The following is a 23,301-nucleotide window of genomic DNA, read 5'->3' on the forward strand; positions in this document are numbered from 1 at the left end:
AAGGAGAATTGTGCCCAAGAGAAATAGACTTTAAATAGGAAAATTAGACTGAAGAAGTGGTGATTTTTAAAGAATATTTTTAAGAGTATAATTTAGTATAATTTAGAAGCATTGATTTTAAAGAATACTTTTAGGAGGTCAATTAAACTCACAATTTTTGATTTTTTTAAAGAATATTTTCAGGAGGATAATGAAGACTAGAAGCATGTTTTTTAAAGCATTTTTTAGAAGGAGAATTGGGGCCCTAGCGGAATCAACTTTAAAGAGAGATTTAGACTTAAGAGAATTAGACTCAAGAAGCGACGATTTTTAAATAATATTTTTAGGAGTATAATTTAAGCTAAAATCATGGATATATAAAGAATACTTTTAGGAGGCCACTATTACACCCACTGTTTTGTGTAAATATGTATGTATTAGATATTTGTTACATACATATGTATGTATTTCTCATATTCCCCCACGTGCGTCGAACAATGTTTTCCTGCTTAAAATTTTGCTCGAGTACGGCCAAAGGTGGTGGCTGGAGGCATGGGTTCATTTGGGCAGTGCGAGGATATTTTTTTTCCTTATTTTTCGTTTCTGCTTACTCAATATTTTTTCTTATTGTTGTTGTTTGATTGTTATGCCTTGGTTCCTTTTCATATGCCGGATTCGGAATTTGTAAGTGTCTACGAGTTTCTTATGAAAATCTACTCTTCGTTTCTGCTCTTATGTGTCTAGTGCAATTCTTTTTGTTGTTGTTGGGGGTAGGAGTGGAGGTTAGCCAATAATTTTTACTGCGAAACGTTTCGGTATTTTGTTATGTTTTATGGTTTATGCATATTAACTATGTTTGTGTTGATCCATCCCCCAATGTCTGGTGGAATATGTATGGGGCGGTAAAAGTTAAACATAACAATTTATACTGGGAAGCATGGGCTTGACATTATTGCCATTGCATATTTGCGAAATGATAACAAATGCATAGCATACTTTTAGGGTGACATTAATTAGGACACAAACAATTCGTTAAAAAAAATCTTAATTAAAAAACTTTGGAAAGGACACCACAAATATTTAGGGGACAAATTGGGAATTTAATAGGAAGTTTAAAATATTTATTTTTAAGTTTATCCACGCTTCTTGGGCCTTCAATATGGCCCTGCAAATAAAACTCAAAAATACATTTTTTTTGAAAATTTGTAAATTATTTATTTACTTACAAAAGAACAACTCATTAAAAAATATCTTAATAACTAGCAAGGCAAACACCTCTCCCCCTCCCTTTACTCCTCCTGCAAACGCAAACGATGTTGCGTTAAAAATGCCACATCAAATATGGCCTCCTGCTGCAACAGCTCATGCACCTCATATTTCATCGATTCCTCATAGGCATACTGAATACTCGTATCGTACAGCATCATTTTACAGTGGGCCAAAGCCAAAATGCAATTCCTTAGGCGGGCAATAACTTCACGATCTCCTCGTGGTATAATTTCCGATAGATTTTGGGAAAAACCACCATCACCACCCTCACCATCTGACCGTGAGGACGGCGATATCCATATGAAACCATTATTACCCAAAATAATACTCGCGCCACAGGGTAAATTATGGAAATGGGTCTTACGACGTTTTACCAGCGATGGGAATACCTTGACCAAAACCCCCTGTGACAATTTACCATATTTCAAGGAACGGGTGTACAACGACAGTGTACCCTCATCGTATATATTTTGCACCTCCGCAGAGATGAGATCACCTTCTTGCAAATATTTACGCATAGCTTGTTCATCTTCGGCCTGACGTCTTCTCAATTCACCTCCCGGTAAATTGACTGAGGAAAGCAGCAAAATTGAATCCAATCGGGAATTTGTATCGACTTTCCAGCGCTTTTGTTGCACCTCGGTGATTCGTGCCACAACCACATCACCGATTTCACCAACATAACGACTTTTTAACGGTTTAATGGATACCAATTTGTTGACCTGTTCCATAACACCAGCCACGGAGGCTTTAATATCATCTCCCTCGACATAGGTTCCATGGCCTTTCATGAAGCCTTGTTGCGCTGTCACCACTTCACCGGGTGTATACAATCGGGGGGCATTGGCTTGATTTTGGGCCAATAGGCCCATGTTGACACGGTCCAGGGCCAGTCGTATATTTACATTTGTTGTCATTTTTTAAGAAATATTTTAATAATTAATTCGGAATGAAAAACAGGCGAAAAAAATGTAAACAAAAACACGCTTTCCAATAATGCCGCTGAAATGACAGAAGTTACTCTCTCTCACGGCTCTCATACAATGTAGAGTTGCCATCGTGAGATAAGAAATCAGCTGTTGCTAAAGCAAATTGCCGGCGTATGACGTATGGCGGAGTAACAAAACTCTAACAAAAAAAAACACAATAATTATTACGTCCACTAACTTAGATATTTAAGGAATATTTTCTCAACACATATTAATCCGATAATAACCTGCAATAAGTCCTTATATACCGGTTGTTTAATATATTGGCACCCTCCGCTTTAACTCTGCATATTCATGATTTCGCATAGAAATGCTAAAATCATGAGTAATTTCACTGCATTTTGTTCACCTGTTGTTGGGATATCATTTCATTGTGAATGCTTTAGTGATTACCGTTAAGAAGAAGTAAGTATATTCATTTTCTTCTATTTCCTTTTGTGACAGTGTACAAACAAAACAGCTGTTATTGTTCTCTTATCGCATGATATCAATTTAATGAGAATTATTAAGTACACTACTGATAAGAAGAAGAAGACAACAATTGTTTGCAATATCTTTATAGTTTTATATTTAAAATTTCGCATAGAAATGCTAAAATCATGAGTAATTTCAATTTTGATTTCGATGGAAACACAGATGAGGATTTCTTTGGTACTCTCAAAGGGTAAGTGGGCTATAAAATTGTCTTTTTATTATCTCAAATTCACCCATTTCTCTCCTTATAGTGGTGATAACAAATCCTCCAAATTACAACAGCTATTTGTTGATGATGATAGTCCCGATGAAAGTCAACAATCTTTGAAATACAAACGACCCAAAGCCAAAGATTTGAAGCCAGCAAACCCAGAGCCAAGTGGTAGTGGTAATACTGCCAAATCAAGCCAACAGTTGGCACCTCCATTACTGGCTAAAGTTGTAACAACCTATAGGCAAGGGGAATTATTGGGTAAAGTGGGTTTGGCATTGACAAAAAATCTTGATAATGACGACTACAGCCTTATTCTATATAAATCGAAAAGCTTGGTGCTGGTCACTCTGGCTTTGATGCGCCACAAGCAGTTGCTGTTTAAACAACAAAACTATTGGCAATTTTATGATACGGATCAGCAATATTGGAGTTTTAGTTTTGATAAGGTGTCCGATGAGGAGGAATTTCAGGATAAATTAATGCATTGTGGCCATGTAATTAAGGAAAGTAAGGAGGACACGAAATTGGAAGAGAAAACTGAGAAAAAAGAAATTTCATTGGAGGAAGTTGGTCATACCCCATTGCCGGAGGTAATAGACAAACCAAAACCCGTGGATTCTAAAAATTCCTTAATACAACGTATGGCCAAAATGGGACAACCTTTACCCAAATTAGCCTCCAATAATTTACAGACCACCACTGAATTCAGAGATTCCTCGGACTCAGCGGAGGTTATTAAAATGCCATTGCCCGCCAAACCCAGTATTGTACCAAGAAATAAAATAGCAACTCTAAAGAATAATAATAACAACAACAATAATCAACAACAAATTATTAGCTCAACATTGGCCTTTAATCCTATGCCCTCCTATTCGGGAAATCTCATGGAATCCCAGTATATGCAAATGTTGTTAAGCGAACAAAGGACCCAGGGTTCGGAACTGCGTATGAATGTCAATAAACTGGAAAATAAAATTGAAAAGGTTTTGGATAAATTGGATTTAATGGAAAGATCATCATCATTTGGTGGGGCAGAAGGCAAAGAGAAACGCCACCGGGATGACGAAATATTGGAATTGGAGGAAAAATTACTGAATTTGAAAAAAGAAAATCGAAAATTAAAACAATTATTGGAATCGAGAAATGAAGAGAAAGATAATTTTGAGGAGAAAGCTAAGGCAATAATAAAGGAATGCAAAGAGGATTTAGAGGAGTTACAGCTGGACCATTTAAAAGATTTGAAAGTGATTTTGAAATCTTCCCTAGAACAAAATAGGAAACAGCTAGATAAAATTTCGATACTAGAAAATAAATTAAAGGTAAAGGAAAAAAATGAAATGGAATCCCAGACAGAATTAGAAAATTTACAAATCAAAAATGATAAACTAACAAAAGATTTAAATGATGAACAAGATAAAAGAAAATCCCTAGAAGAAGGGAAACAAAAAATGATAGTGGATTATGAAAAACAAATCCATGATTTAAAACAACAATTAGCTGATAAGACAAAGGAGAATGATAAGATGGCGGAAAATAACAATGTATTGGATGCCAAGGTGAAAGAAATTATGAATGGTTTGTATGCTGACATTTATGAAAAATTGGAAAACAATAATTTGGAAAATATGGACAAAATTTTAGCCATTGTGGCCAGCTCAATAAAACAACAAACTTTGAAAAATTTACAAAAATAAAAACAAAAAATCTGGGTATTTTCTTTCTTTAAGACAAAAAAGTATTTTTTTCAAAACCTATAAACAATTTGAAAAATAAAAAAAATTGGAATTTTTTTAAAGGAAAACATTTGTTCAGCCTAATAAAAATTACAAAAACAATTACAGAGGTTTTTAATGAAAAACTATTTTTTTTTTTTTAATTTTTAAAAAATTAAAATTTAATTTTTAAATTTAACAAAATAACAAATTCTTTAAAATGAAAAAGTATTTTTTTAAACCCCCAAAATTTTTTTCGCAAAATCAACCCCTTTTCTTTAAATCAAAAAAATATTTTTTGGTTTTTTTTCTTTTTTTTATTTAATTATTCACACTACAAATACACATAATCTTATGTACATGATTATACATAGATGACTGTATATATATTTTTTTATAATTATCTTTTATTTAATTTTTAATTGTACATTACAAAATCAAGGATTTTAAATCAAATAAAAAAATATTATTTTTTCGTTTTCCTTTTTATATGGAAATTGTTGTACATATTTTTTCAAAATTTATTAACTTTTATAATAAATTATTGCTATATTATTAGGTGGTTTAAAAAATAATTAACTTAGACGGTGGTTATATCCCAAAAAAAACTATATTTATCAAATAGAGACTTGAAATAACAGTCTTATAAAAATGCTAATTAATTATTTTTTATTTATTATATAGATTCTATATTTCTTGTATATATATATATAAAGTAGGTAGGTGGTTTAGATCTCATAAGGAGATCAAGAGAATTTTTTTGTAATAAATCAGAAATCAAAAAATTTATTCAATTGAAAACAAATTACCGAAATTTTTTGAATCTATTTTTTTCCATTGAAAAAAATATTCAATGAACTTTTTTAAACAAAAAAAAAAAAATTTTTTTTTCATTCCATTAACAAAAAATCCCAATATTTATTTCATTGAAAAAAATTTACCAAATTTTTTTCCATTGAAAACAAAATATTTTTTGCATTAAAAAAAAAAAACAATTAAAAATTTGAAAATTTTTTCTTAAAAAAATTACTAAATTTTTTCAATTGAAACATGTTGCTAATTTTTTTCAATAAAAAAATTATTGTTATTATTCCATTAAAAAAACAGTTCACTGAATTTTATTTCCATTGACAAAAATTTACCGATAAAAAAAATTAAGAATTTTTTCAATTGAAAAAGTCCATCATTTTTTCATTGAAAATGTTCTCTCATGCTAAAAAATGTTCCCTCATTTTTTTCCATATTTTTCTCAATTTTAGATTTTTGGCCATTTTTCTAAACTAAAATTATTTTACAAGATTTTCAAATAACATTTTAGTATTTTTTCACATTCAAATTTACAAAAAAAAAAAAAAAATAATAATAAAATAACAAAATAAAATAAACAAAATTCTTAGCCTGCATTACGGCTAATTGTCAATTGTTTTTTTAATTTATAATGATCGTCTGGATTTTTTTCATTATCAATAAATGCTCTATTGTTGTTCTACTTATTTAAAGTCTTCTAAAAGGAAAAGTCTATATATTCACTACATCTTATTTTTTATATTTCTTCTTCTCCGTCTTTTAATCGGAATAAGAATCCTCATCCGAGTCACTAGTTGTATCGGTGGTCTTGTAACGTCTTCGCTTGACTTTGGTTTTCTTACGCCGCATATTCGGCGTTTCGGCCTTGCGCTTATATTTATCCTTCTTCTTCAGTTTACGGCCATTTTCATCCGATTCACTTGTCGAAGATTCTTCATTATCACTTGAATCCGATTCGGTACTACTATCGCTAGACGATGATGATGTCAGGGAGGAGGAAGACTCTGAACTGGAAGAGGTGGAGGTGCTAGAACGTTTCTTGTGTTTCTTACTTTTGCTACTACTGCTGTGTTTCTTTTTGTGTTTTGTATGTTTGTGACCCTTCTTCTTCTTCTTGCTCTTTTTCGATTTTTTCGCTTTGGAAGACGAGGACGATGATGATTTTGCCTTAATTGTGGTTTTCTTTAATATTTCCGCCTCTTTTTCTTTAAGCTCTTTCATGCGCAGCTCTGTCAGCGGCGTTAGATAATCTAATTCGGAATCGGAACTGGTACTTTCAACATCCAAGAGAATCTCTTTATTTGGATCAACCTGCCAAGTAATCAGAAAAAATTAAAACAAATCAATGCATGTCTGTCCGTCTGCCACACAAAACAATGCCTCGCCGTAGCTTACTTACCTTTAGAAAGTTGCGACATTGATATGTCAAATGTCCAGCATAGCCACATTTTTTACATGCCGCCCTTGCTGATTCCTTATTCGGATTGGTTAAAGGAAAGCTCATGACAAAATTTTTGGCGCAAATTAATTACAAATACAGAAATATATATATATTATTTTTAATCCGGCTAATGGCGAAAAGTAATAATGTTGAACAACAAGTTCTTCTTCTTATTAATTTGTTGGGTGATAGGTGAATTGATAGCCGACTACCGTTATGTTGACAGCTGGATCATATGTGTGCAATTGCAAATTAAAGTGGCCCTGTGATATGTCAATGAGATATTTGATTTTCACATTAAGTGTGGTATACACTATAAAACGTACCTGAGAGATGGGGAAAAATATGATTAAAAATAAATAATACTTCTAGAAGAAGATACATTGATATGTAAAGCATCAGGGGCAACCAAAATAATAATTTTTCATAGTATGGATATAAATGTAAAGAATAAAAGATACATATTTCTAGTTTAAGTGAACAAACCTTATACACATTTTTTTTAAATTTAATTTTTTAATAAATTTAAAATTGTTAATAAAAACAAGCTTTTCTTGATGATTTTTAATTATGAATTAATTACTAAGCAATAAAAATTTTAATAATATTTAAAAATAGTTTTATTTAATAATAATTGCTAAAAAGAATTATTTTTATTTAAACAACGTTTCTAATTGATGTACATGTCTGTTTAAACCCTGTTTGGGCATGTCACTGTCTCTCTCTCTCCCTCATGCATGCACACACAAAGAGAGTACTCACATTAAATGGTTACCAACAATCAGTCCAACCATTACTCACTGAACACACAACACAATGAAGAAGTGTCAAAAATATCAAAAGAAACTCACGAATTAATAAATAAAAAAAGAAATAATTAAAATCGAACGAATCAACAAACAAAGAACGGAAATATATAATTAAGTGAATTTATTGGTATATTAAAAGATTATAACAAAAAATACAAAAGAAAATAGCCAGACAAATGGAAATATTGCAAAGATTTCGGGCGATTTGATAAAAAGAAAATCAGCAGCACCCCATTGACGTTGCCGTCGTTGTTTTTTCTTTTCTTGCTGTCGTCGTCGTTTTAGTTGTTGGTTGATTTTGTTGGTGTCGTCGTATTGGGGATAAGCAGCAGCAAATGAACGAAAAAGAATCACTCATCCAAAATGACACTGAAATTGCTACAACAACAATAAAGTAAATAATACATTTTATAAAAATAACAAATCCAAAAAAAAAATTGAGATCCCACAACCATAATCGCGTTAAATCAGTCAGTCATCAACGACCACGATCATTATCATCAGTTTACAAGATTTGGGGTTTGTGTGTGTGTGTTTGTTTTTTGGGGCAAAAAAGGCATACCCCCCAAAAAAACCAACGGCAGACATCGGTGGGAAGGAAAATTGTGCCTGCCTTAACTAATCTAAAAAAGGCATTAGAATTGCTGGTGTTGCTGTTATTGTAGTTGGTTGTGTGCACTAAGCTCAATTGTGTGGCAAATAAGGGCGTTTGACCGACCGGATATCAGCAATAATTATTTATGCTGAAAACGTTGTTTGTGGCCAAATTACCACAAACCGAACCGAAAGAAACGGAAGACAACAACATTGATTTGTAGTTGTTGCTGTGCATCGAGACGACGGCGGCGGCCTTATTATGAACTTGGTAATGGATCGCAAACGTAACACCTTTACCAGTTATGTGGCACCTCCGGCAGGTGATGTCTCAGCACTGGGCGATGATGAATGGAACCTACCCGGTGATATGCGTGATGTCCATTTGGCAAAACCCCGTCTACTGACCAATGAACTAGTTGTGGCCTCGGCACCAGCCTATCTATTCCCCTCCATTGCCCCCATAGATTTTAGCGTTGAAGCAGAGGGTGGTGGTGCCAAGGGATCTAAGGAAGCTGTCTTTGGCCTGCTCACTGTTACGAATTTCAAATTGGCCTTTGTCCCGCTGCAACGAGAATCAACCTTGTCCTCCGTGGCCTCTCTGGCCCAGGAACATTTGCTCCTCTCCCGCAATGATATTACCCTCAATAACATCGACCACGTCTACCAGGTGGCGGAGACGGGCAAGGCCGTTAGCGCCCTGCCCGGCAATGTGGGCAGGCGAAAAAAGAAACTTGATGCCCAACAGAAACCGATCAGTGGACGCATTGCTGCCCTACATATTTTGTGTAAAAATTTTCGCCTCCTCAAATTTGCCTTTCAGTATTCCAAAGGTGGCAAGGATTGGGGTAAGCACATCGCTTCCGCCCTGGCCCGATTTGCCTTTCCCACACGGCATGATCTCAGCTTTGCCTATTGCTATAAGGAACCCTACTACTCGACCCTCTCCAAATCATCGGTCAGCATGTATACAACGAAAAATGACTGGGCCCGGGAGCTGATACGTTGCGGCACTTCCAATTGGCAGGTGATAAGTTCCGATTCCGAACCTCTGCTGCAAAATGATCGCCACTCTTCCCGCTATACATTGCCTCCCCATTTTGTCATACCCAAGGCCTGCCAGGTGGAAGCATTTCTCAACTGGACCCTGGCCTATTGTGATTCGAGGGCCGTCTTTTGGGTGTATGGCTATGGAAATGCCTCACTGGTGCGTCTGGCTGAGCTGAAGAACACCCAGCAGGACAACACAACGGAAAATGTAATGTTGGAAGTGGTCCGATCGACCAACGATGAGAAGAAGATACATTTACTGCAGTTAACCGATCGCTTGCCCACAATTTTGGATGTGCACAAGGCCTATGAAAAACTGCGGCGTATTTGTGCCCCCGAAAGTCCTCAACACTTCTCCGTGGAAGACTCGAAGTTTTTGGTACTGCTGGAGAAATCCAATTGGCTGTTCTATGTGTCGTTGTGTCTGCGCTATTCGTGTGAGGCAGCTGAAAATTTGCGTGACGGCATCACCTGTGTTCTGCAGGAGTCGAATGGCCGTGACCTGTGTTGTGTGGTGTCATCGCTAACGCAGATTATTTTGGATCCCTTCTATCGCACCATTGACGGGTTTCAATCGCTCATACAAAAGGAATGGGTTGCCTTGGAACATCCATTCCAGCGGCGTTTGGGTCACATACGTCAACCGGCCGATTCGAATGGACCCCAGGAAGAAAGTCCGGTATTCCTATTGTTTTTAGATAGTGTATGGCAATTGCTGCAACAATATCCCGATGAATTTGAATTCTCCCAAACCTATTTGACCACCCTCTGGGATTCTTGCTTTATGCCCATCTTTGATACCTTCCAGTTTGACTGCAATGCGGATCGCATAAATGCCGTTAAGGAGAGTCGTTTGATATTACGACCGGTGTGGGATTGGTCGGAACAATTTTTGGAAAAGGATAAAATGTTCTTCACCAATCCCTTCTATCAGAAACAAAAAACCGAAGTGCCCTGTCGAAGATCAGTGGCCATACCGGCCGGTGGCATAATGTTGCCCGGTTTGGCCAAGCCTCCCGTGGCTGCTCTACAACGTTCCACCATGATGCCAAACAGTCTGGTGGCACAATCTTCCATACCCAAAGATCGTTTTCTCCAACCGGATCATCAAATGTCGGCGCTGGCCATATGGGAACAATGCTATTACCGGTGGATGCCCATTGTTGAAATAAAACGTGGTGGTTTTCCACAAATCGAATTGCAGCATCGCATGCTGCTAAGTAATGTCTCGAAATTACAAAGATGTTTGGATCTGCAGGATTTTGATGATCTACCGGATATCTACTATGAACTGAGTAAGGAAAAGAAACCGATTGTGACACAACATCAGGCTAGCGCTGTGGTGCCCATATCCCCTGAGATAATCGATGGCGTTGAACGTCGTCGTCGCATCTCACTGCCCCAGTCCAATTCAGCCGCTGCCCTAACGGCGGAAAGTGTTTCCAGTGTTCTACCCGAGATATCCTCATTCTTTCCGTTTAGTGTTAACACCGGAGAAACGCAACAATTACACGACATCCTATCGAGTAGTCATGAATTTTTATTGGAAGGTTCCATAATGGATCGGTTGTCAATTGCTTAGCCCTAGGCGGCAGCAGGAGCAGCACATCGATTGCGAAGTGGTGAAATGTGAAAAAAATGATCTTGGAGCAGAATTTTTCTTGTTTTCTTTCCTTAACAAAGCAAAGAGGTAAGTTTTAAAGTTCCTCCCGCCTATTTTTTGAGGTCATTGACATTTATTTTCTCCCACTATATTATTTATGGATAACTTAACAGTAGGGACCATTTTAATTATCTATTGGATTTAAGATTGCGCAATAAAGGTGCCAGTCCACGAAGTGCAACAACAACCCGATGAGAGATAAGACACATATCATGTTTTGAAATGAGATAATGGGAGGGGATAATTTATTACTGGAAAATATCTGAGGGTGATAAAAGAAAATATAGATGACAATTTTTTCTAAAGAAAAAAAATTTCCATCAGTGGGATGTTTTCTATAGAAAATATTTGAGTAAAATTTTTTGTATACAAAATTTTTTCTATAGATGAAATTCGGCCAGTGAACATTTTCTATAAAAAATGTGAAATTTTTTCTATAGAAAATGTCCCATCAGTGAAAATTACCTTTAAAGTAAGCATTGGCAACCCTAAACCAGTCCTAATAACGGATAACGGTTTTATGACAGTCGTCAGCTCTCAAAAAGAACTGTTATCCCATCTCTTTCAAATGCCAATAAACTGTTCACGCGGGTTGGTTTTGACACCTCTATAGGCGTCTGGCCACACATCAAATTTTATTCTATAAAATGGATGGAAAATAACCTAAAATAATAACATTTTCATTTCTTTCCATTATTATTGACTACCTGGTAAAAGAAATCAAATTTTAATCTTTAATATGTAATTTTTTTCAATGTCAAACTAATTTTTTTTCTCTCGTTTCAGATCAAATGTTACCTGGTTATTTGTTATAACGAAAAAATCAACAACAACAGCAATTGGTATAAAAATTATACCACTAAATTGCAAACATAATGCATATTTATGATGTCATAAGCCAAAATTATTATTGAAAATAATCTATATGATGCAAAAGAAAAACAAAAACGAACTAATACTACTTTTAACTAAGCTTCAGCGTTAATGTTCATTGGCCTGGTATATAAAATAAGCCTGGCAAGATTAAAACAAAAAATCAAAACAAATATTAAATGCCTAAATTTCACTTCCTACAAAATTGTAGGGAGCCATACAATTTCAAGTATTACTAAAAACATTTTATACAAAAATATATTCAATTATTTAAAAAAATTAGGCTTTTTCTATTCCTCACAAATAAGATGGTTTTTGAAAAAATCAAAAACTTTTCCAAAAATATACATATATTTTTATACAAAACAAAAAATTATTCAAATAAAAGAAAATATAAAAAATAATATCGAAAAAATACAAGTTCGAAACAGGCCCTTTATTATCAATTCTTTTCCTTTCTCCTTTTTAATGCATATTATAATAATAATTTGTTAATGTTTTTATTATTATTAAATAAATTAGTTATTTTTTTAAGTTTTTTGAAGTAAAAGAAATCACATACCCAATTTACACACACAAAAACACAATGCGTATTTATTACAATATTATTATTAATATAATTTTTATTCCTTTATTATATACAACACAAACAAAAAAATATTTATAAAATTATATAAAAATTAAAGTATACATAAAATGTATAGTAAAAGACAATTTAAAAAATCTTATAATCGAAATAAAATGTGAATTAAATAAATAAAACAAAATGTGAAATCCAAAAATAAAAAATAGTTTTTAATTCATTTCAAAGTTATTTCTAAACCTAAACCTAAAAAGATAAAATAGAGAGTTTTAAATTATTTGTTCACCACTCTCTCTCCCCTAAAAAAAACTATATTCCTTTATTAAATTCCATAATCTACCAAATATGAAATCTTATCACCATCAATTTCGGACAAATGGGTTGCATGCAATTTATTGCATTGTCTGAATGCCCTTTGTGTGGCTAATTGCCGTTATTTGTCTCTCACATGGTTGGCAACACTTATCACTTGTTTTGACAGCTGAAAACATTCGTTGTACTATTTTGGCGCCAACAAAACTTCAAATCCAATTATTTAAACAACCACAATGGACCGAAAACCCACACGCCAATCCTCCTGCTCCTCTGCCATATTATTGGCAGCCAACCAGGCTTGCATTGCTGCTTCTATGGCGAAAATAATTATCCGCATGGTTAATCCCATAATTCAAATCCATTGCATGGGCATGCTGCAAGTAGACAACTTTGCCGAGGTGGAGCCGAAAATAAGAGAACTATTGGAATATATTGATGCCAGTATTGATGAGGAGCGAGAAGAAAAGAAAACGAGAAAGCAACGAGGCCAGAAGAAACAGAAGTGATTATGGAATGGGAAATCTATTTGGAGTTGTTTGAATGAATGATACATTTTTTGGTTTAATTTTTAAGGTTATGTATGAATAAAAAATATTTTGTAGGTTATGTTTGAAAGAAAAAATAATAAACAAATATGAGTAATAAAATGCATGCTTTTTTAAGGAAATTAATTCCCATCAAAAACAAAGCAGAAAACATGACTCAAATTATAGGTTTTCATGACAGAGCGAATCACGTTCCGAAAGATCTGAGTCTTACTTGGCCAATGTAAGACCTCTATTACAACAACACACGTGAGAATTTAGTATAAAAGACCAAAAGCCATTGTAACAAGATATAAATTACTGAATTGAGCGACCGTAATTTTATTTATTAAACGTTAAAGTATTTATTTTTTATATTGAGATATAAATAAATAAGAAATAAATTATTAAATAGACTACTAATTCCCTTTCCATTTTTTCTTATATTCAATTCATTTTTAATTCAAAATATTCGCAAATATTTAAAGTAGAAAGAAATTTGCTTTGCTGGAGTTCCTTTGGTTCATTTTATTGAATCATAATAGCAACAGCTGATTTCTGCAACACACTTTTGTAAACACAAATACGACAACTCTCAGCCAATCTCTCTTGTCAACCGTAATCCATTAATCTCTCTCTTGCAAAAGGTTCCCTTAGTTCATTTCACTGAACCCCCATATTCAAATTGAACTGGTACGTCACCAAAAAATTTGCAAAGCTAGATTTCTCTCAAGGAAAAAACAATACAGAATCATTAAATATTAAACGAAAATAAGTAAATTGTTGTTGTATTATATTATTGTTTATTTACAATATATGTTGTTGCATTTATTGGTGAGTCAATGCGAAAAAAACGAAGTAAAATAAGGCAATTAAAAATTTGCTTTCTTTATCAGTCAAAAAAATTTTTTTTGATTGACACACCACACACTCCCCCACACACACTTTTGATAACCCCTCTCTCCATCTCATGCTTGTTTTTTTCTGCCCATTCACACAGCAACCCGCACCTGTATGCTATCATCAAGTTCTCCAATAACTTTTGCGGGGAGTAGTAGCAGTGCAATGCAACAACAATCCAATGCTTTTGCAGCCTATGGCGATCATAGGGGTGGCATCCAAACAGGCTTGGACATTGAATATGGCACAGATCCGGCAAGTGGTAGCATATTTAAATATGATGGGCGTAAACATGATGATCTGAAACAAATGTTGGATAGCAACAAAGATGGCTTGAAATTGGAGGCAATGAAAAGGATAATTGGCATGATTGCCCGGGGCCGAGATGCAAGTGATCTGTTTCCGGCCGTTGTGAAAAATGTTGTATCGAAAAATATCGAAGTGAAAAAGCTGGTATATGTGTATTTGGTGAGGTATTGTGAGGATCAACAGGATTTGGCATTGCTGTCGATAAGTACCTTTCAAAGGGCCCTCAAGGATCCAAATCAATTGATAAGGGCATCGGCATTGAGGGTATTGTCCTCGATACGTGTTAGTATGATTGTGCCAATTGTAATGTTGGCCATTAGGGATAGTGCCAGCGATATGAGCCCCTATGTGAGGAAGACGGCCGCCCATGCTATACCGAAATTGTTTTCCGTTGATCCGGAACAGAAAGATGAGTTGGTGACAGTGATTGAGAAATTGCTATCGGATCGTACAACATTGGTGGTGGGTTCGGCTGTTATGGCGTTTGAGGAGGTAAGGAAATGGGGCTACCAATTTTGATTTTTAATTTCAATATGATTTTTTTGTCTGTCTTTAGGTCTGCCCTGAACGTGTTGATTTGATCCACAAAAACTATCGCAAATTGTGTAATCTCCTGGTGGATGTTGACGAATGGGGCCAGGTGATAATTATAAACATGCTGACCCGTTATGCCCGCACCCAATTTGTTGATCCCAATGCCGATGAAGTGTCCGAGGAGGAAAACGCACAAGAAGGCAATGACAAGAAATTCTATGATGATTCTGATTCGCAGTCCAATGATGATAGTGATGATGACGAGGCCAAGAAATCATCAAAAACGAAATCGAAACCTAAAATCAAATCCCCCAATTCATCACCATCATCCAGTTATCATGTGGATTTGGATCATCGTCTGCTGTTGAGACAAACAAAGCCCCTACTGCAGTCACGTAATGCCTCTGTGGTAATGGCGGTGGCCCAACTCTATCATCATGTGGCCCCGCGTCAAGAGGTACAAATTGTGGCCAAATCCTTGATACGTTTGCTGCGTTCCCACAAAGAAGTGCAGAGTGTGGTCCTCACCTGTATTGCATCCATGTCCACGAAGCGTAAGGCGATCTTTGAGCCTCACATCAAATCATTTTTTGTGCGCACAAGTGATCCAACCCACATCAAATTGCTGAAATTGGAAATACTAACGAACTTGGCCTCGGCTGCCAGTATCTCGCTAATATTACGTGAATTCCAAACCTATATATCGAGTAGTGATCGTTCATTTGTGGCCTCTACCATACAGGCAATTGGCCGTTGTGCAGCTTCCATTAAAGAGGTAACCGAAACCTGCCTCAGTGGCTTGGTCCACCTACTCTCCAATCGTGATGAACATGTGGTGGCCGAGAGTGTTATTGTCATCAAGAATCTACTGCAAACCAAGGCTGCCCAACACTATGAGATTATTTCCCAAATGGCTAAGCTATTGGATTTCATTAAGGTACCCGCTGCAAGGTCTTCGATTTTATGGCTCATTGGGGAGTACAATGAAAAGGTGCCCAAAATTGCACCAGATGTTTTGCGTAAACTAGCCAAAACTTTTGTCGATGAAGAGGATGCCGTGAAGCTGCAAGTCCTTAACATGGCCGTCAAATTGTATCTCACCAATCCGCAACAGACCTCGTTGTTGTGTCAATACGTCTTCACCCTGGCACGTTATGATGTTAACTATGATATACGTGATCGTGCACGTTTCCTGAAGCAATTCATTTTCCCGGTGAACAGTAAGAGTGGTGTCCTCTCCGAGGCAGCCAAAAAGATATTTTTATCTGCCAAACCTGCACCCACATTGGAGAGTAAATATCATGCACGCAATAACTATCAATTGGGTTCATTGTCCCATTACTTGAATATGCGCTGTACGGGCTATAATGATTTGCCCAGTTTCCCAGCCGAGGGATCAGATCCCACGGTGCGCAATGTTGAAGGTTTTATGCATGAACCGAAATTTGCTAATAACCACAAACAGGAAAGGACACCATTGAAGGACAATAACAATAGCAGCAAGCAGGCAAAAACTAAAAATGCCGCATTTTATTCGGAATCGGAGGGAAAATCTTCGGAATATTCCAATAATTCAAGTGGTTCGTCTACATCGTCATCATCTTCTTCGGAGGGTAGTGGTTCATCGTCATCATCTTCTGGCTCGGAAACAGAGTCCGATAATGAAAATGCCAACAAACAACAACAACAAAAATCAACTACACCAAGTTCCACGAACACAAAACAAGCACAAGTTAATGCTTTGAATAATAATGCCACGAAGAAAATAAATCGTGGTCCAGCAACTGCTTCTGTCTCCTCGGGAAATCAAGTAGTAAATAATGCCAATGGTTCGGGTACCTCAGATTCGGAATCCTCTTCATCTTATGGCTCTTCATCAGGTTCCTCCTCCTCATCGGAATCGGCTAGTGAAAGTGAGGGTTCGGACACGGAATCAGATTCCGGACAACATTCCATTGCCAAGAAGCATAATAATAACAACAAAAGCAGCAATCATGCCTCGGGCAGTGAGCAAAAGAAAACTGAGGCCAAAAGTAATTTGGATTTGTTATTGGATTTAGATGATATACCACCCATTGGACCGGTAATGACACCCTCATTGGGGGGATTTTTGACACCAGGTATGTAAAGATTTTTTTTTTAATTTTGGTAATACAAATTTTAATAACCTGCCGTTTAGGTACCCCCATGACTTCTTTGCAAACAACTTTGTTACCCCAAAATGCTGCCAATCGTTTGGAGTTGGTAGGCCCCTCCTACATTGCCTACAATCACAAGGAATTGTTGAACAAACTATCCGGCCATGGCCTACAAGTGAGCTATCGTTATACCCGATCACCACATCTCTATTCCTCTTCAATGGTCTCGATTGAGTTGCAGTTTGTTAATCAATCTTCTGAGGAAATCTGCAATATACAAATGGGACAAAAATCCCTACCACCTGGTATGCAAATGCAAGAATTTGCCCCCATCAACCAGCTGCAACCGGGACAATGTGCAACAAGTATTTTGGGTGTCGACTTCAATGATTCTACACATGCAATTGATTTTGAAATTACCTCAGATAAGGGTACATCGCGCGTGGCCCTGAAACCCATCATAGGGGAATTGATAAGATCTGTGCAAATTTCCGACACCATGTTCAAGGAGGAACGCCTTAAACTTCGTGGCATGAATGAACATCAGACGAAATTGAAATTCAATCAGGATGCAATTAAATTGGCCACCCTTAAACAGAAAATATTTGAATGCATTAATGTGGCCTATTTGTCGGCGAGGACAGAGGAAAATCCTGCTCTACACTATTTTGTGGGCCAGACAATGACCTCAAAGAGTTTGGTTTTGTTAACTTGTGATTGGTCCAACAATGAGGAGCTTCTAATACAAGTCAATTGCGAGAAAATGGTTATTGGTTCAATGGTTTTAAATGAGCTTACAAATTATTTGAATTCTAGTTTGAAAAATTGAAAAAAAAAATACTACAACAACAACAATGAACAAAATTTAGTATTAAGTTAATGTGCGAGTGTTTTTCTTTTTTTTATTTTTCTGTAATTGTTGTTTCTTCTAAACTCAAATGTGTGGTCTTAAATGTATAAAAAAAAAAGAAAATCAATAATGAGATTTATTTCCAAAATAACAAAAAAATGAGGAATTTTAAGTAGCTATTCACACAATTTTTGGCCTGTTAACCAACAAAACAAAGCTAAGCATCTCCTTTTTAAATGAACAAAATAATTAAGCAAATTTAAATAAACCAATAAATTGATGTCCATAAAACAATACTTAACAAAAATTTACTTTATTCAGCTAAAAATTAAAAAAAAATAAATAAATAAAAATAAAAAATGCCAGAAAAATATAAAATTAAAAAAAAAATAATAAATAAATAAACAATATAAAAAATTAAAAATATAAAAAGATAAATAAAATTAAAAAATTATAATATTTAATAAATACAACATTTCAGAAATATATGAATATAAAATTAAAAAATATAAATTATGAATGAAAATGTAAAAAAAAATATATATAAAGTGTTAAAAATATAAAAAATTTGCAAAAACAATTTAAATAAATTATAAAATATAAAAAAATGTGAAATATAAAAAATAACAAAATTTAAATTAAAACCAAAAAAATTAAAATTTCAAATAATAAAAATTATATATAAAATGAAAATATATTATTAACAAAAATATAAAAATGTATAATGACTGTATTTATGATGATGAAAAAAAAACAACAACAACAATTCTACAAGAAATTGCATAAATTAAGTTTCCTTATTCTCGATACACCCTATTAACTTCTAGTTGTTAAGAGAGACCCCCAAATAACAATAATATTAACTATAAACTTTTTATTATTTTTGCTGATTCGAAAAAAAACTGCGCTTTTCTATACACAAACCTATATTTATATATACATAATACGTAAATATTAACTTTATATATAAAAAACAAGAAATTTAAGGTTTCTTCTCAGCTATCCTTTTTTTGTGTATTTTCCAAAATGCCTAAAAAACTGCTTGTGAACAAAAAAAAAATAAATTATCTTTCCAATGAAAACAATGCCACTCACTTTTTGGTAATATTTGTATCAAAACCGCAAGTATTTTGTCCATATAAATTCACTTGAACATATGCTGGCGTTTAAAATTACCCACCAGTTGCAAAGAGGGGACAAAATGACATCATTCAAGTTACTAGGTTACCGCCATAATTGTGAAATTATTGCATGGACGTAACGTAACGCAGACGTAACGGAGACGTATGTGACATCTGTGATAATGCAAACAATTCATGCACAGAGAGAATGTTATATGAAGAAAATAAATAAAATAACAACAAATAACGTTATTCCCTTCTCTCTCTCTCTTTCCCACACTCTCTTTCTATCCACATTTCTTCTCTTCCTCTTTAAAACACCAACAAAATCCCCCCTTTGTTACAGCAGTAACTCAGTCACTGCAATAACGGCCTTTGGCATCAGCTGTTTACCGTACGTTACGTCTCGACTAACTCATCACATTTGTTTATTCTCTCACAATGATGACAGTTGCTGCCCCAATGAAGTGAAAAAGACTTCTATAGAGCAGAGAAAAATAAGTTTTTTATTAAAAAAGGAATAAATTAATTAAAATAAACAAGAAGCTACACTTTGCCGCAGTGGTAGCTCCAGAATCATCAATAAATAACAACAAACAATATGCATTAGAAATCTAATTAGAATCTGGAGCAGCAGCAAATAGCAGCAACAACAACAGTCTAACATACGTGGATGGCAGAGTGGTGAAGAAGAAATATCAAAGCAGCGCTAGCTAATCATTTGTTTTTTCTTCGTTTGGATAAGGTGTCATATAATTTAAAGTGAAAACAACGATAACAACAACAATAGCAATAACAACAATACAATTTGGTGGGAGATGAGTAATAATAACTCCGCTGGAAATGGTAACAATCGTCGATCCCAACAAGTGGATTGGAATCGTTTTGGTTTAAGTCCGGACGATGATGGTGAAGTGGTGGTGGCGAACTTTCGCCAAAGGGCCGCCAATACGGGAGGATTTGTGGATTTGGGTAATGAACACACATATGCCTCGGGAGGCCATCAGGCCTCTGGGGCCAATGAGATATTTGCCCAGGTGCAGGGTGATAAGCCATGGTAAGCAAGACATACAAATCGAAATTCATTTTTTATTTCTTAAAAACTCCATTTTCTTCCTTAGGTGGCGTTCCAATTTCTTTATATCCCAACCGGTGTTATTTGGCACCTGGGATGGTGTCTTCACCTCCTGTTTGATTAATGTCTTTGGTGTCATTGTATTCCTGCGTTCCGGCTGGATTGTGGCCCAGGCGGGTATTTTAAATGCCCTCTTGATTATATTTTGTACTGTGGTAATTGCCTTGGTATCAGTGCTCTCGGCCGTGGGAATTTGTGAAAGATGTCGTGTGGAAAGTGGCGGTGTTTATTTCCTAATAGCCCATACATTGGGTTCACGATTTGGTGGTTCATTGGGTCTGCTATATTGTTTCGGGCAGGCTGTTGGCTGTGCCCTTAATGTCATGGGTTTTGGTGAATCTATGGCAGGATTGGTTGGCCTTGAGGGCAATAAATGGGCCATTCGTGGCTTTGCTGCCGCTGCTGTTATTCTGCTGGGATGCATCAATGTGGCTGGGGTTAAATGGGTCATCAAGCTGCAATTTATATTGTTGATGATTCTATTGATTTCCGCCTTGGATTTCATGGTGGGCAGTTTTATTGGAGAGGATCCGCGTAAGTATCTTAAAAAAATATGCTTTTTTTCTCATTTAACTAATTTTTATTTTTTTAATAGAAAATGGTTTCGATGGCTGGGTCAGCAGCAACTTTGTTGAGAATCTTTGGCCGAAGTATGAGGATGGCTATTCATGGTTTAGAGTATTTGGTGTATTCTTCCCCACGGTTACTGGTGTTTTGTCGGGTATAAATATGAGCGGTGATTTGAGAGCACCCTCCACGGACATACCAAATGGTACCTTGGCGGCTTTTGGTACTTCGTAAGTTGATATTTTAAATTTTTTTTTTAAATATCTAATAAAAAAACGTCCTTTTTAGCACCTTCCTCTACACCGTGTTCATATTATTCCTTGGAGCCACCTGCCAGCGTGCAACTTTGCTAACAGATTTCATGATTTCCGTTAAGGTATCGGCAGTGCAATTTCTATTATTGGCTGGTATTTATGTTTCCAGTATGTCCTCGTGTTTGGGTGCCATGTATGGTACACCTCGAGTCCTGCAATCCATTGCCAAGGAGAGTGTTATCCCCGGCATTGATATTTTGGCAAAGGGGGTGAGGATTTTTTTGAGGTCATTTTTTTGAAGATTTTTTCTAATATTTTTTTTATTTAATAGCGTGGTCCCAACAAGGTCCCCCTCTATGCCATGGGTGTTGTGGCCGTGGTCACGGTTTCCTTTATTATTGTGGGTGACATTAATTTCTTGGCACCCATTGTGACAATGCCCTTCCTGCTTACCTATGCCTGTATTGATTATTCATATTTCGCCTTGGCTCAAACCTTCGATATACAAGAACAACGAGAGGAACGTTTTCGTATACAGGCCTCATCGCCTTCATATGAAACGAGGCGTTATGGGGCCACTCAAGATGATAATGATTTAGATTTATTATTCCCTGATCGGGTGCGTCATAAAAATCTACAAAGTCCACAAAATTCACCGCTACATGTGCCTTCAACAACGAATAATAGTAATAATTTAGAAATGCAACAACAACAACACCAACTAAATGGTGGTCTAAATAATGTGGATGCCGCCTCAACATCGGCCTCAACACCCGTTTTCCAAGAGGCCATAAATAGTACAAATGCCGATGGTAATCTAGAGGCTGTCACCACTCTGGACAATGAAGATGAGGAGCCAATTGCACCGATTAGACCGCCCATCCATTCGAAAACAAAAAATTGGTATTCGGGTTATTGTAATCGTTGGGCTTCGCTGTTGGGGGTAAGTGGGAAAGGGAGGAAGGAATGTGTTTGAAAAAAGGAAATTTAAATTTTTGTTTTTCTTTCTTCTTCAGGCCTTTACCAAGTTGTTAGTCATGTTGCTGGTTAACTGGTATTATGCCTTGACCTGTTTCCTGGTGGTCTTTGTGGTTTGGTTTTATGTGGGCACAGCCAATCCGGCCGTAAAACCTGGTCTAACGGCTGAATTCAATTTCTTTGCCTGGTTGAAAAGTGTTATATTCCGATGCTTTGGGTAAGGGGGGATATTTTTATAATTTTTTTTTATATAATTTTAAAAAAATGTTAAATTTTTTGTTTTGAAATTTTTTATAAAATTTATATTTTGTTATTCCCAGCAAACGCATGCATGAATATGAACAAATTGTGGTTACACCCTCCTGCCCCGGGGTGGATCTATCACCCACCCAAATGAACGAGGACAATGAAGACTTTTCCCAGAGGCGAAGATATCATCAATCGTCGTTAATCGAAGGCCACCTAGTTAATGATATATAAATAGAATAATAAAAATCAAGAAGAAGAAGACAAGCTAAATATCCAGCCATTGTTACAGGACCAAAATTTCTATGAAAAAAAGACTACCATAAAAAATGAAAAAGGGAATGGTAGTTTTTTTGGAAATGGTTGATACAAGCAATATTTAAAAACAACAGCAACAAAATATTTACACAACAAAACATGTATTCGACACAACAAACATAAGCTCAACAAGAATAAGATTTTGAAGAAATTTTTACAAAAAAAAAAAGAAAAACAAAAACCTACAACCAACCTCCCCAGCCTATATATATTTCCTAAGACCTTTATATATATTTATAAATATTAATAACTCTCACACTCTCTTTAAAAAAAGGCATTTAATTTTGTTAGTGTTTGGTTCCTTAACTTATAAACAAAATATTTAAATGTGTAAGTCCACTTAATTGTCATATCTATATATTGTTTGTTGTTTTAATCACTTTTTATTCTAGATGTTTTAGTTTTCGTATTTTTTCCTGAAATCTATTATGTTGTGATACTTGAGATAATAACACATTTAAAGAGATCGTTAAATATATAGACAACAACAAACTGAAATTAAATCAAACCCACAGCAACAAAAAAAGGAAAAATTAAATTATCTTAAAATAATTTAAAAAACTAATTTTAATTTCATTTTTTTTCAATTTCCTTTTTTAATTTTCTAGGAAAAATCAAATTATCTTAAAATAATTTAAACAACTAATTTTAATTC

The 23,301-nt window shown here is 35.2% G+C and overlaps 6 protein-coding genes across 6 annotated transcripts; 4 read left to right on the plus strand and 2 right to left on the minus strand.

The window, feature by feature from the left end:
- Positions 1–1,268: 1,268 nt before the first annotated feature.
- On the minus strand, positions 1,269–2,170 carry LOC133327054 (exosome complex component RRP4). Its single transcript, XM_061535633.1, has one exon. The coding sequence runs from the start codon at positions 2,163–2,165 to the stop codon at positions 1,269–1,271; it is 897 nt and encodes a 298-aa protein (XP_061391617.1). The 5' UTR covers positions 2,166–2,170.
- Positions 2,171–2,836: 666 nt separating this feature from the next.
- Positions 2,837–5,216, plus strand: LOC133327065 (uncharacterized). Its single transcript, XM_061535643.1, has 3 exons — positions 2,837–2,901; positions 2,963–4,500; positions 5,197–5,216. Exons 1-3 carry the CDS (start codon positions 2,837–2,839, stop codon positions 5,214–5,216), a joined length of 1,623 nt encoding a protein of 540 aa, XP_061391627.1.
- Positions 5,217–6,203: 987 nt separating this feature from the next.
- On the minus strand, positions 6,204–6,948 carry LOC133327059 (protein SREK1IP1). Its single transcript, XM_061535639.1, has 2 exons — positions 6,844–6,948; positions 6,204–6,755 (listed from the first exon to the last, which is right to left on the minus strand). Exons 1-2 carry the CDS (start codon positions 6,946–6,948, stop codon positions 6,204–6,206), a joined length of 657 nt encoding a protein of 218 aa, XP_061391623.1.
- Positions 6,949–8,550: 1,602 nt separating this feature from the next.
- LOC133327058 (myotubularin-related protein 10-B) lies at positions 8,551–10,921 on the plus strand. Its single transcript, XM_061535638.1, has one exon. The coding sequence runs from the start codon at positions 8,551–8,553 to the stop codon at positions 10,918–10,920; it is 2,370 nt and encodes a 789-aa protein (XP_061391622.1). The 3' UTR covers position 10,921.
- Positions 10,922–14,079: 3,158 nt separating this feature from the next.
- Positions 14,080–18,007, plus strand: LOC133327052 (AP-3 complex subunit beta-2). Its single transcript, XM_061535632.1, is given in 4 exon segments — positions 14,080–14,130; positions 14,297–14,997; positions 15,062–17,161; positions 17,164–18,007. Coding segments are annotated over 3 exon segments (3,630 nt in total). The 5' UTR covers positions 14,080–14,130; positions 14,297–14,310; the 3' UTR covers position 18,007.
- Positions 18,008–19,966: 1,959 nt separating this feature from the next.
- On the plus strand, positions 19,967–22,572 carry LOC133327055 (solute carrier family 12 member 8-like). Its single transcript, XM_061535634.1, has 7 exons — positions 19,967–20,205; positions 20,270–20,817; positions 20,879–21,080; positions 21,139–21,373; positions 21,436–22,047; positions 22,121–22,299; positions 22,403–22,572. Exons 1-7 carry the CDS (start codon positions 19,967–19,969, stop codon positions 22,560–22,562), a joined length of 2,175 nt encoding a protein of 724 aa, XP_061391618.1. The 3' UTR covers positions 22,563–22,572.
- Positions 22,573–23,301: the final 729 nt, after the last annotated feature.

This window comes from Musca vetustissima, unplaced genomic scaffold (genome assembly GCF_032173495.1).
Source record: "Musca vetustissima isolate MV318-11 ecotype Yass unplaced genomic scaffold, APGP_CSIRO_Mvet_v1 utg4996, whole genome shotgun sequence".
Classification (NCBI taxonomy): domain Eukaryota; kingdom Metazoa; phylum Arthropoda; class Insecta; order Diptera; family Muscidae; genus Musca; species Musca vetustissima.